This window comes from Peromyscus eremicus, chromosome 11 (genome assembly GCF_949786415.1).
Source record: "Peromyscus eremicus chromosome 11, PerEre_H2_v1, whole genome shotgun sequence".
NCBI classification, from domain to species: domain Eukaryota; kingdom Metazoa; phylum Chordata; class Mammalia; order Rodentia; family Cricetidae; genus Peromyscus; species Peromyscus eremicus.
In genome coordinates, this window is record NC_081427.1 from 45,910,156 (window position 1) to 45,924,692 (window position 14,537).

At 36.1% G+C, this 14,537-nt stretch overlaps 1 protein-coding gene and 1 non-coding gene across 4 annotated transcripts in view; one reads left to right on the plus strand and one right to left on the minus strand.

The window, feature by feature from the left end:
* Positions 1-14,537, plus strand: part of Kif2a (kinesin family member 2A) — a 58,692-nt gene that overhangs the window by 34,186 nt on the left and 9,969 nt on the right. For all 3 annotated transcript variants that reach the window (XM_059276105.1, XM_059276106.1, XM_059276107.1), the window contains exons 8-16: positions 1,492-1,546; positions 1,883-2,045; positions 4,774-4,864; positions 5,294-5,357; positions 6,222-6,313; positions 6,962-7,104; positions 7,251-7,455; positions 8,323-8,433; positions 9,260-9,327. In XM_059276105.1, coding sequence (XP_059132088.1) covers positions 1,492-1,546; positions 1,883-2,045; positions 4,774-4,864; positions 5,294-5,357; positions 6,222-6,313; positions 6,962-7,104; positions 7,251-7,455; positions 8,323-8,433; positions 9,260-9,327 — 992 coding nt within the window. The remainder of the gene's footprint in view (positions 1-1,491; positions 1,547-1,882; positions 2,046-4,773; positions 4,865-5,293; positions 5,358-6,221; positions 6,314-6,961; positions 7,105-7,250; positions 7,456-8,322; positions 8,434-9,259; positions 9,328-14,537) is intronic.
* Positions 7,749-7,876, minus strand: LOC131922096 (small nucleolar RNA SNORA26). The gene has a single exon (XR_009382206.1). It is a non-coding gene; the product is annotated as a small nucleolar RNA SNORA26 (small nucleolar RNA).

The window sequence follows — 14,537 nt, forward strand, 5'->3', positions numbered from 1 at the left end:
AGAAAAATCACAGCTCATCTCCTTTTTGTTCATCTTTCATAGTTTTTATATTAGAGGTCCTGCTCCAGTAGCTGCTCTTTGCAGGTGAAGCTTCCCTGTCCTCAGAAGGCCACACACTGGTAGTGAATAGCATAAGGAGACCTTTACAAAGGCTTTGCTCTCAGTTCCAAGCTTATTTTAACTTTGGTTTGGACTATATATCTCACCACCGTTCTAATTTACTGTTAACTGATTTGTTACCTTCAAATACATGTTACTCTGGCTTTAACAGTAGAAATGGTTCTTAAGGGGTGCAGTAGACCAGAATTCCAGAGCTGAAAAGTATTCTGTAGTTTCAGTACCTGCTGCAGAATGAAAATACTTTTCCAAGGAAAAAAGAATACATTTGACCTAACGTATATAGAATGTTTGGCTACCAAAAGTATTTGTGTTAGGCAGTGTGTTATAGGTCCTGATAGATTCGTTATTCATAAGCTTATATTCCCATATATTTTAGGCCTTTCTACACTACCACTACATCTATTGCATCTGAAGTCATGTTTTAATTAAACCAGGCAAATGGTCAAACTCTAAAATAGGTCTGATGATAGGAAATGATTTATTCTAAGAAAGCATGAATTGAATGTAAGTTTTATCTTTAAAATTGTACATAAGATTTGTCATTAATGGGGCTGTAGAGATGGCTCAGTGGTTAAGAACCATCTGCTCTTCGGGGAAAGCCAATTTGGATTCTCAAGGTTTCCAGTAGCACGCATGTCAGGCCCATCAACCTGTACCTCCAGCTCTGGGGGAATCCAGCACTTCCATGCACCTAACTATACACATTAAATTAAAAATAAGAACTTTTTTTAAAAAAAGAATTATCATTCATAAAATTGTTATTTTATTCAGTAATGTGAGAATCCTGGTTTTTTTGCCTGTTAGTGATCTTTGCCAACAACTTTATCTACAACCAACATGAAAAGATGCCAATTTGTAGAATAGAAATTTTTACTTTTATTGTATACAACACATATGGAAATGAATGGAAGGTACCTTCTTAATAAGAACCTAATGCTAAGGATAGTAGTACTTTCTAAAAACTTTATTTACTAAATAATGGCTTATCAAAAACAAAGTTTCCAGAGTGCTCAGATTTTTATTAGTAATTGTTTCTGACAACCATTAAAATTTGTTCAGTGAAGCCAGGCATGATGGTGCATGCCTTTAATCCCAACACTCAGGAGGCAGAGAGGCAGGTGGATCTCTGTGAGTTCGAGGCCAGTCTGGTCTACAAAGTGAGTTCCAGGACAGCCAGGGCTGTTACACAGAGAAACTCTGTCTCAAAAACCAAAGGAAAAATAAATAAATAAATAAAATAAATTATGCGATGGTAATTTGTTTTTTAAAGCTTAACTACTATATTTGTTAAATTTCTAAGAACCATAGTTTACTTTCTATTGTTTTACATAGCATTTATAATCAGTGAAATAATGTGGTTTTTATTCCTAGATTGATGAACATAGGATATGTGTTTGTGTAAGGAAACGACCACTCAATAAAAAAGGTATGATGCTTAATGAGCTTTGTAGAGAGTTGAATTTAGAAATCAGGCATAGTAATTTAATTCTTGTAATCCCAACATTTGGGAGCCTGAGGAGGAGGATGGACTATCTCAAACAAAGAATTATTGAGATGGTTTAGGAAAGGTGCCTGCTGCCAATTCTACATGGTGGAGGGAGAGAACTAACTCTTAAAAATTTCCTCTGACTTCCACATTTATGCCGTGTACACACACAATATTAAAATAATTTTTAAAGACTTTAAATCTTTTTAAAATTTTTTTCATTAGATCAAATGCTGTGAAAATTACTGAACATTGATTTTTCATTTATTCTTTTAGAAACTCAAATGAAAGATCTCGATGTAATCACAATCCCTAGTAAAGATGTTGTGATGGTACATGAACCCAAACAAAAAGTAGACTTAACAAGGTACTTAGAAAATCAAACATTTCGTTTTGATTATGCCTTTGATGACTCAGCTCCTAATGAAATGGTTTACAGGTAAGTGAATTTGTTTTAAATTAAAAGTCTCTTCTTAGACTTTTATAAGTTCCTTGACAACTTAATGTTATTCATAGTACAGCTCTCCAGGGGTGGAGTGTGCTTTCTCATTCTGCAGGGTAACTGAAGAAAATGTAATAAACTCTTACTTACAAGTTTTAACATGTAATCTCTTCAAACAATTAGGTGGGTTTTGATTTGGGGTCCGTGCCCCCCCCCCCCCCCCCCCCCCCCCCCCCCCGGGCATGGTGGCACTCAGGAGGCAGAGTCGGGAGGATCTCTGAGTTGGAGGCCGGCCTGATTTGATTTACATAGTGAGCTCCAAGACTACATAGAGAGACCCTGTCTCAAAAAAAAGTTTTTTTATGCTAATTGATAGTTAATTTACACATATCATAGACACACATACGGATAAGTTTCTGAGAGGGATTGGAGAGCTGGTTCAGCAGTGAGAACACCTTCCAGAAGACCTAGGTTAATTTTCCGGCATCCATATGGTGGCTCGCAGCCATTTGTCTCAGGTTACCTGACATGCACCTCTGTCCTCCACAGACACTGACTGCACTGAGGTAGTGCACAGACATACCTGTAGGCAAAACACCCATACACATAAAATAAAAGAAAAAAATTCTGGGAAATACTACCGTAAGTAATGGGATGTGGTGCATAGAAAACATGGATTTTTCTATTTTAATCCCTGTACTAATAAATTTGAAATGCCTGTTACGCATTAATCACTAGTTAGTCTTGATCTTTCCTTAGCATGTGTTTACAAATAAAAGTTAAAAGTTCAGTAAGTCTGTGTACATTCACTTAATTTTTTTTAATCATCTTTTTAAGTTTGGTGGTTGTTTTAGTCCATGTAATTCTTAGTTTACATTCAACTTAATAGAGTGAGACTTACACATATTAAATAAATAAACATCCAAAAATTTTATGTTATGTAGATTTTTGACATTATTTTGTAAACATACTTCTAATACTTACAAGATTTTTGCAGCATTGCCATTGTGTTCCTTGTAGATACACCTTTGCATTTATTTGCATGCTGTGTTTTATTTCCTAATTTCACTTCATAAAAATCCCCAGAAAACAGAAAATTAGAGCTAATAAGAATCCTAAGACTTGAACAATGGGATACTAAATAGGTATATTATAAGTATCTGTTTAAATGGGAATTGTAATCACAACTGGTAATTTGTTTTAGCTTTCTTCAAACACTTTTTTCTTTCCTTCCCATTTCATAAAGTATAAATTTAGTTTTTATAATAGTTTTTGAGTACTGATTCAGGTATAATCTATGATAGATTTAACAAACATTTTGAGCTTCACTCAATATTTATACTTCTTTTTGTTTGTTTGTTTGTTTGTTTCCTGAGACAAGGTTTCTCTGTGTAACAGCTCTGGTTCTCATGGAACTCATTCTGTAGAGCTGGCCTCGAACTCGCCTAGCGTATTTATACTACTTGAAACCTCACCAATACACAACTCTTAGTGTGCTCTCTTACCTGTCTGGACTAGGACACACGTTGACCTGGTTGTTCTTCAGATTTATTCACAGTCCATTGGACAGAACTGTTTCCTGCCCTTGTTATTCTGTGCCTTCTTCCGTTTGCATCGAGAAATCTAGCGATGGTGTATGAGGTGTTCTAGTTGTTGATTTTTAGCATGCTGTTTAATGTTCTACTCAGTAAAGACGTATTTCTTATCATTTTCCACTTTTTAATTTTAATTGTACCAATGAATTTTATTAATGTCTTTGAAAAAATAAACCAAGCTAATTTTTTGCCATTTTTTAAAGACTTACCAACTCAAAGCTCAGTGTCCTATAATGAATTTATATTCTTTTCCCCACATATAAGTCAGTTGTCCATGTTCAACATTTGAAGCAAATTGGAAAGGTGACAAGGCTTGATATAGTTACAAGCTTATGAGGTAATGAAACGAAAAAGAGGATTGTTACTTTGAGCTTTTGACGTTTCTATTGTGTTATGTGACAAGAAGTGTGTTGTGTGCAAAGACCCAGCTCAGTGGTAGGACCAAGAATAAGCTCCACTGTGCTCCCCAAATCCAACCTAGGACCCAGAAAAGTTCAGGGTCATGGTTTGTTGGTCTGATGCTAATGTGATCCACTACTGCTTTCTAGATCCTAGCAAAACCATTACATCTGAGAAACTGCTCAGCAAACTGAAGAGGTATACCAAAAGCTGCAGTGTCTGCAGCTGGCAGAGGTCATTGGGAAGGGTCCCCATTTTTCATTACACCTGACACGTTTCACAGGAACACTGAGTACTTGAACAGATTGAGCTACAAAGTTTTGCCTCACCCACCATATTCACCTGGCCTCTTGCCAACCAGCTACCACCTTTTCAAGCATCTTGACAAATTATTGGAAGGAAAACATTTCCACAGCCAGAGGAATGCAGAAGTTTGTATAATCCCAAAGCACAGATTTTAACACTGTAGGGATAGACATGTCCCCAAAATATGTTGATTGTGTTGATTGTAATGGTTCCTATTTTTCTTCATAAAAATATGTTTGGATTTAAAATTCATGGTACAAAGCAGCAGTTCTTTTTTCACCAACCTGATAATTCAATTTTTGAAACTAAACATTTGTTTAAACTCCTGTACTTTGTTAATGAAATACATTTTATATTACTTGTATTGCTTTGGTTACTTGTTTAACGCAGATATTTGTGACACACTTTTTCATTTTCCTTTTAAGATTTACTGCTAGACCACTAGTGGAAACAATATTTGAAAGGGGAATGGCTACGTGCTTTGCTTATGGGCAGACTGGAAGTGGAAAAACTCACGTAAGTAATTGCTAAAGTTGTATCCTGCTGTGGTGCTACAGTTTCCCTCTTAAGCTTAATTATAAGGCCTAAATTCTTCTGGGTGTGTGCATGTAGAGACCAGAGTACAAACTCGACTGTCATTCTTCTGATACCATCCACTTTGGTTTTTTGAGACAGTTTCTCATTAGCCTGGAACTACCACGTAAGCTAGCGTTGCTGTCCAGGAAACCCTAGGCATCTGCTTGTCTCCACCTTCCCAACTCTGGGTTATAATCATGCACTATTGTGCGTGGATTAGTGTACATGGGTTCCTGGAGATAGAACTCAGGTCCTCATATTTGTGCAGCAAGCACTTTATGGACTGAGTTACCACCCCAAACCCAAGACCTAAATTCTTAAAATTTATTCCTGAATAATCTGTATTCTTTATTTTCTTCCCAAATGTAGACTATGGGTGGTGACTTTTCAGGAAAGAACCAGGATTGTTCTAAGGGAATTTATGCATTAGCAGGTAAGTGTCCTTTGTGTGCATAGTTTATATTCTTGAATATTATTCAGGTGTGTTTGAATAAGACTTTTTATTGTCCAGCTATATACACGGTATATTAGATCAACTGTATGTTATCAGATTAGCTGAAAAGAAATGTGAGGTCATGGTCACCCATGGTAGCACACATCTGTAATCCTAGTACTTAGGAGGTGGAGACAAGATCATTGGGTTCACAGTCATCATCAGCTATATAGCAAATTTAAGACCATATAGCAAACCTTGGCTATATGAGATCCTGTCTCAAAAAAGAAAAAGTCATAAAAGAAGTATAAGATTGAGTTTTCGGTGGCAAAAAAAAAAAATCTTTATATTGTAATCATATACAGTGGCATACAGTAATTGCCACTGTAATGTGGCAAACTATTAGATCCCTATAAATTATTGCAGTGGCTAATTGTTACTGGATCATCCTTCTACCCCACCCCCAGGTTTTGAGATAAGGGCTCATGTATTCCGAGCTGACCACAATCTTGCTGTATAGCTGAAGATAGCCTTGAATCTCTGGTCTTCCTGCCTCTAAGACCTAAATGCTGGAATTATAGGGTTTTCCATGCCTGGTTCATGTGGTGCTGCAAACTGAACTCTGGGCTTTATGCATGCTAGGCAAACACTACCAGTTGAGCTACATGGTGAGTCCCTTTCAAGGATAAATAGTAGCATCCTTTCATGGAGTGTGAAAGAGAATTGCTTCTTTTACAACTTGATTTCTCAAATTATTGTTTTAATTTTATTTTTATTGATATTAACCTAATATTAACTGATTCTTCTAAAAATAGGAAAGATTTGTTGCATTTTAACGAACTTCATGTGTGAAATTTTTGACAGCTCGAGATGTCTTTTTAATGCTGAAGAAGCCAAACTATAAGAAACTAGAACTTCAAGTATATGCAACATTTTTTGAAATTTATAGTGGAAAGGTATGTGAGAAGTTTTGTTTTTCTTTTGTCTATGGGGGTGATATGTGAGTACATGTATATGGGTACATGTGTGTAGGTGGGTGTCTGTGCATTTACAAATGTGTACATGTAGATGCCAGCAGTCAGCCTCATGTGTTATTTTTCAGCAGCTATCCATTTTGTATTTTTGAGACAGGGAGTTTCACTGTGGCCTGCAGCTGGTCGATCAGCATAGACTAGCTGGCCATCATGCCCCAGGGCCTCCACTTTCCCAATACTGTAATTATTTGGGCTCAAGCTCATGTCCTTGTACTTGGCTTGGCAAACATTTTACAACTGAGTTGTCTTCCAAACCCCAGACCTTTTTTAAAAAAAATGTGGTTTTGTGTATGTGTGTGTGTGTGTGTGTGTGTGTGTGTGTGTGTGTATTCAGTAACTGTTTTTAAGTGTACAATTCAGTGGCCTTCGGTATATTTGATTTGTTTTATTGACCTCCACTATCACAAGATTTATATGCTTGTAAATATAATAGTTGATGTCTTGAGACTTTTAAATGTCTTTGCAAGCTTTCATTGTTGTTCTGAAAATAATAGTTTATTAATTTAGACTTATCTTTTTAGAGCTGATTTTTTTAAGCTAGTTTTCTAATTTGCATATGATTTTCTGTAGGTGTTTGACTTATTAAATAGGAAAACAAAATTGAGAGTATTAGAAGATGGCAAACAGCAGGTGCAAGTGGTAGGATTACAGGAACGGGAGGTCAAATGTGTGGAAGATGTACTGAAACTCATTGACATTGGTAACAGCTGCAGGTGAGTCCTAATGGGAACCTGCTGCTTTAGCGCCTTGGGGGTGAGGGGGAGCATACCAGCGAAGGGAAGGGTTTAAGGGAAAATACTGTGGCTACCATGCACATAAAAGGTTTTGATGTGTCACTATGTCCTTAATAACATTCCAGAACATCCGGTCAAACATCTGCAAATGCACATTCATCTCGGAGTCATGCAGTGTTTCAGATCATTCTTAGAAGGAAGGGAAAACTCCATGGCAAATTCTCTCTCATTGATTTGGCTGGGAATGAAAGAGGAGCTGATACATCAAGTGCTGACAGGCAAACCAGGCTTGAAGGTGCTGAAATTAATAAAAGCCTTTTAGCACTCAAGGTAAGGAAAGTCTATTTAATTGCAAAAGGTCTTTTACTTTTGACTTTAATTTTGCTTACTTGTAAAAAACTAGTAAAAGATTTATAAACTTCGTTATATTTGAAGTTACAGATTTTATTGTATGTAGAATTTTTCCATGCACCCATTTTCCCTTGTTTTTATGAAATGAATTGACAGACCAGTTCTGAAGCTGCTTAATTAGATTCTAAAGGACCATAATCATCCAGGCTTTCTTCAGGGGACCAAGCAGCTGTGGAATTGAGCTAAGAAATGTTGGGGTTTTGTTTTTTCTCGTCTGTGACTCAAGACAAGATCCACAGAGGAGGTGTTCAGTCTCCTCCCTGGGTTTGATGGAGAGTTCTTTCCCCCTGCTGTTACCCCCTTAGCCTCTTAAAGCACTACAGTGACCTTAAAGGGACAAGAGAGGGCGGAAGTGATGTCTTCAAAAAATGGAATAGCATTCAGAAAAAAAAAAACAAATGTTGAGCCAAAATAATTTACTTTAAAGCATTATTATATTTTCCCCCTTAACTGGAAAATCAGGAGTTAGAGGGATTACAATAAAGCAGCTGTAGCCTTTGGGATTCCACTTTAAAATCTCAACTTCTTACAGCTTTCGTGCTGCCTTTCTAACACTGGTCATGTGTTCAGGTTTTTGTTGTTGGTTTAGAATAATTAAGGTTTGTTTTTGTTGTTACTCATTTTCTTGAATTAATATTTATGAAACCATCATTAAGTTATATAAAAGTTAGAATTTTCAGAGCTCATTAGTCCTTAGAAGTTTGCACATAAGAAACCTCTTTAAAATGTTGCTTAAAATGACTCTCATAAAGCCTAATTAGTAAAAAATGTTTTCTTAATTTTTAGGAGTGCATCAGAGCCTTAGGTAGAAATAAACCCCATACTCCTTTCCGAGCAAGTAAACTCACTCAGGTGTTGAGAGATTCATTCATAGGTGAAAATTCTCGTACTTGCATGGTAAGTTGGGTTTTTCGTTTGTTTCTGTTTTTATCCTGAAGGAATAAATAGAAATTATCTATGAAAATTTTAGACGTTGCTAATTATAATTAATTACCCTTCTAGTGTGAGAGATTATGGTATTTAAGATGTGGTCCCTACCAATTGGTTGGAAAATTTATAGTGCAGCTATAATGCTTTTTAATTCTAATATCTGAATACTTCATAGAAACTTGGATTGTCTTAATCTAATTTGTTGTTATTGTAGCAGATGTTAACTTATTCCCAAGTTCTTTCAAATATCTCTTCATGCACTTCACTGTGTTGCTTACAATTTGTTGTGTTTATGGCAAGCTAGGTGATCAACCAGAGATTTGTGCAGCTGTGCATACACTTTGAGTTTCTTGATCAGTCTTCTTCTCTGATAGGACGGTTTACCTTTTCCAGCTGCTAGGTTCTCCAGTTTCTCAACCTGGAACTGCAGTTCCTAGAGAGACTTCAGTGGTCCTGTGGGACATTGGTAGGGCATTCATTGTCTCTGGCAGAATACTATTCCGTTACTAACAGTAAAAATAGGTGGAGGGGCCGTCTCTGTTGTTCACTTTTCTAAATGTTTGCCTTCATTTTCTGATGGATTTTTAATGACTTTCTGGTACCTTCAGAAAAATCTTTAAAAATTTTAACTGGATTTTATAATGATTACATGTTCTAGGTAGGTAGATATTAGAGGTCAGATACCAGTACGGACATTTTAAAGTGGATTATAAGATTAGACCCTACTGAGCTATCTGTCAAGGTCACTGTCTTGAGCATTTATGATTTTATCTTTGCTTCCCCCCCTTTGTAGATTGCCACAATCTCTCCAGGAATGGCATCCTGTGAAAATACTCTTAATACGTTAAGATATGCAAATAGGTATGAAAGTTATTCCTCCATTTTAAAATTTGAACTCTAATATATTAGAGCAGTATATAGTGTCATTTGTTGTATGCTGGGGAAACATGTCTGTAGTTGTAGCATGTGGTGATACTAAGGCAGAAGGACCACAGAGATCACAGCAAAGAGAACACCTAATAGGGCAAATTTATCATATCTATTCCTTAAATTTTATGTTCTTTAAGGGGACATTATTTAGAATTGTTTTGTTAAGTTGAAAAAATGAACAAAAATAGGTGAGACTGACATCTTTATTTAAAATTGACCTTTTGATCCTAGAACATGATTATATTTTTCCATTTCAACATTATGATTCATAGTATTTTACTATGTTTCAAGAATGGAAATCCTCATAGTATTAAGGCTAAACTGGAAATTAGGGCGTTAATTTCTTAAATTGTTATGCTCTATGCTGGAATTATCCTGATGATGTTCAATTAAATACATACATACACATGTATATATCAGTTCTTTCTGGTACTGTGTACGGATTATATGTTGTTATTCATATAACTAATGTTTCCAACTTCAACTGGGTTGTTACATAGAGACAAAATGCAGTGAGAACTAAAGAGTTTATATCTTATAGTCATGAATAGTTTCAGATGTCTTTGGAACTCTTAGTTAGGATGAAATGTTTAATTTGTAGATCCCTACATGTGCATGTGTGCACACGGCGCACACAGACACACACAGACACACACACACACACACACACAGTATTTTGATGAAACTCACTCACATACACACTTCCCCCTAACTCATCTAGATCTACTCTCTCCCCTTGAAGTTTTAAATGTTTTATCATGTTACACTTACACAATTTTAACCTACAGATTATTCTTTATAACTTACTTCTAGTGTAGAGATTATCTTAATTTTCTTCAGAAACGTATTACTTCTTGTTCCACTCAAAATGGAAACTTTATTTTTCATCTTTTTAAATAGAAGAACTTCATCTGTGTAGAAAAGTACCTAAAAACAAGCCAGGCAATATGGCTAAGTGCGTAAAAGTACTTGCCACACAAGCTTGATAACCAGAGTTCAACCCCCAGGTCCCATGGGGAAGGACAAAGCCCATTCTGCAGAGTTGTCCTCTGACCTCCACATGCACTGGGGAATGTGTACACAATACACACGATGATAATAGAATCGTTAAAAATTGAAATCCAAAAGAACAAGTGAGCATTTAATTCTTGAAATGTTTCTGTCATTTAGAAATCTCTTCAGTGGAACAGAAGAGGCTGGGAAGCAGCCTCCCTAGAAGGTCAGACGTGTTCCTTCTGTTGGCAGGTTACAAATGTCAGGCCTGTTACTCTCTACCTTGAAGTACCTGAATACTTTAAAATAATGTTCTTATTTTTCCTTTTTAACATTTTTTTTTAAAATATTTTTCTTTTAGAGATTTATTTTATTATATATACAGTGTTCTGCCTGTATGTATGCCTGCAGGTCAGAAGAGGGCACCAGATCTCATTACAGATGGATGTGAGCCACCATGTGGTTGCTGGGAATTGAACTCAGGACATATGGAAGAGCAGCCAGTGCTCTTAACTTCTGTGCCATCTCTCCAGCCCCCTTTTTTAACATTTTAAAGATAGTCTTCATACCTATACATGTATCTTTGCGCATCATTAGGTAACTGCATTTTGATCATTCTTTTAATCTTTTGTATCATGCTTATGTTTCACCTGAACAGATTTTTAAATGATAGTAAACATTGCTAGGAAACACTAACCAATTGGCCTAGGGGTGTATGTAGCTCAGTGTCCTTGTTTGCCAAGCATGACAAGACCCTGGGTTCTCTTCTCATTCGAGCGAGAGGAGGACCCACAAAAAACGCAAAATACGATAGCTACTTAAAAATAAAGTATAGCTTTAAATAGGTTTAACTTTTAAAGTTTGAAGTATGAACTCCTAGCTACAGACAATATTGTCTTTTAATTATTATTATTTTTTTTAGGATGTGAGAGTTTTTTAAAAATCATTTTAAGATGCTTTGTTTTTTCCAGAGTTGTTCATGGAAGGGTAGGGAATAACTTTCTGTGGTAGAGTATTATTACAGAATCAAAAAAAAATTTTTTTTAATTACATCTAATAGAATTAAAGCAAACCCCTCCATGTCTTAAAACTTTAGGCAATAAAGATTCCTGCTAACATGAAACTGGTATATAGATTGAGATCACAAGTTTTTCAGATTTTGACTATTTAGACAGTTTGAGGTAATGGTGATAGTATACTAACCCACACTGGCTTCCCAGTGTGAGGGTGGCCTTAAATTCCTGATCTTCTTGTCTCTACCTTCCATTTGCTGAATAGAGGAGTATATCACCATGCTTGGCTAAACATGTAGGGTTTTTATTACATATTGTCGTACTAGAGATTGAACTAGGGCCTTGACCATTCTAGACAAGTGCTCTATAATTGAGCTATACCCCCAGCCTGCAAATTGTTTATTTCTTAAAGAAGTGTTTGCTTTTTAGGACTCAACATATCAGTGGAAAAGTGTTAGTTCTTAGGACAAAGTAGGCTTAATACCTGCTTCACTACTTGATGGTTGCCAATCCTTAATGTGCTCTGGTTTCCTTATCTTTAGAATGGTGAAATCAATGATCATACTTGCCCTAAAGGACACTTTTCTTTTTTTTTTTTTTTTCTTTCTTTTTTTTCAAGGCTGAGGAACGAACCCAGGGCCTTGCGCTTGCTAGGCAAGCGCTCTACCACTGAGCTAAATCCCCAACCCCAAGGACAGTTTTAAGAACTGAGAGAAGTAATCTTTATAAAATGTTGAGCATAGCATAGTTATTTCCAAACTGTATTTTAATCAAAACTATATATTTTAAGAGTGTTTTATGGGAGTTGAGGGATAGTTTGTAACAATGTATTTTGATGTTAAATGACAAGTCCAATTGAATCAATTAATAAAATTGAGATATTCTGTTAGGTGTGTGGCAATTACCTATAATCCTAGCATGTCAGGTGAATGCAGGAGGATCAGGAGTTTAAGGTCACAAGCAGCTACACAGCAAGTTTCCCAGATGTCCTGGGCTAGGTTAGATCTTGTCTCAAAAAAGAAAGAAAGAAAAGGAAAAAAATATGAAGAGAGGCGAAGGAAGGTGTAGGTTGTTCAAGAGGAAAAGCTGTATTAGATGTTTGTGAAACGTTTTTTTCTGAAGCAGAGGATACGCTGTGGGTAAAGGAAGACTTTAGAGGAATTGAAACAGAAGAGCTACTGAAATTGTTTTTAACTGTAATTTTAGGGAAATTATTCTGTACATGTTATATGTACTTGCACAAGAGGATATGTAACAGAAAACATTTATGTGGTTGACACTAATAGTACTACTCAATGAGGAGATTTTACATATGAGAAACAGGCATAGGAGTAACAAAGTTAATTTCCATATTCAGAATTTAGATTTTCAGTGGTGTAGTAAAAAACTTTCCAAAATGATGATCTTGAAGAATAAGAGGGCAAAGGCCAGACTTAGTGACACATGCTTATAGTTCTAGCACTCAGGAGGTTGAGGCAGGAGGATCTCAAGATCAAGGGTAGCTGCTGTAGATATACATGCCTCCAATAAAATGGTAAAGATAGACAGTCTGATATTAAACCTTCAACAGTGGATAGATTACGAGTAGAAATATGTGGGGGTGGGGGTGTGTGTATTCATTTGATCTGTATGAAATTAATGGTATTTGGCTGGGTTTTGGCTTGTGAAGGAAGACAACGCATTTCGTTCCACCTAAGAAAAATAGAATTCAGAGAGTGTCTTATGGCATAGAAATGATTTGAACTCGGGTAAGCTTGTTCTTTAGTTACACCACATTCTTTCTGAATAACCTCAAATGAGGTACTTTATTTATCTAAATCAGTTTTCTCATCTGTGATGTGAAGATACCATAAGATTCTTATCAGGTCTATATAATATAATGCCTAAATGTTACTAATTCTAGTACTTGATAAATATTGCCTATTATAAAATGTCACATAAGGCAAGATGAGAAAAGTTATAATTCAGTTATATGTAACTGTTGTCATTAGCAAGAACATTTTAAAATTCCATTCCTAAAAGCTATTTACCACCCACATTCATAATTGGCATCACCAACCGCAAAAACTTGAGTGTCTTATTTTCTCCATCATATGGAGGAGGTTTTACAGCTAATACAATCCTAGGTGGATAAGTTAACCTTAACTCATTACAAACCGGGCATGCCTTAAGGCATTAGAATTTCATCTCATATCTGGTTTGAAAAGAACTGCAGAAGTGTTGAGGACTCAGGGCTGGGGAGATGGCTCCGATGGCAAAGTGCTTGCTGCTCAGGTGTGCAGACTTGAGGTTGGACCCCTAGCATGTATGTAAAAAGGATGAACACGGGAGCACACACCTGTAATCCCAGAGCTGGGATGATGAGGACAGGAGGACACTGGCCAGCTAGTCTAGCCAAATTACTGAGCAACAGGCTTAGTTAAAAGACCTAGTCTCAGAAAATAAAATGGACAAAGTTGAGGAAGATGTTGTGCATCAACTTTTCACACACACACACACACACACACACACACACACAGTGTTGATTTATTTACAAAAATGCCAACATCCATTAAATCTGATTGGTTTTAGTAATTTGATTGCATGGGTCACATAGTTAAAGCAAAGGACCTTGAAGTTTCTAGGAAGATTTGTGAGAAAAGAGAGAAGTAAACTAGAAAGGAAAGATTATAAGGTTTTTTTTGAGCGAGGGGATCAATAAAACATGTTTGGAAACCTATTTATGAAGTAATGTTCTAAAATACACTCAACAATGTTAATATTCTTTTCTAAACAAAAGTTGAACTGTGCGTTGCTGTTTTTACCAAGAGTTCTTTTAATTTTCACTGTTTTGGTACTACAGAGTAAAGGAGTTTGGAATTAGTCCTTCAGACATTCCCTTCTCCCAGGGTAGTGGCAGTCGCCCTGATCTCTCTCCTTCTTACGATTATGACGACTTTTCTCCTTCGATTACCAGGTCTTGCCTTGTTTCTTTGACTAGCTTGTTTTGAATTGTGCTGTGTATAGATATTCATTTATTTCTTGTGTTCTAAGCCATTTTTCATTTTCACTTCATTTTTTAGCAGGTGGTTGTACTGCATGATCTGCATTTTTTATGTCCCTTATTAATTTACTTTAAATTATTTATTTAGAACT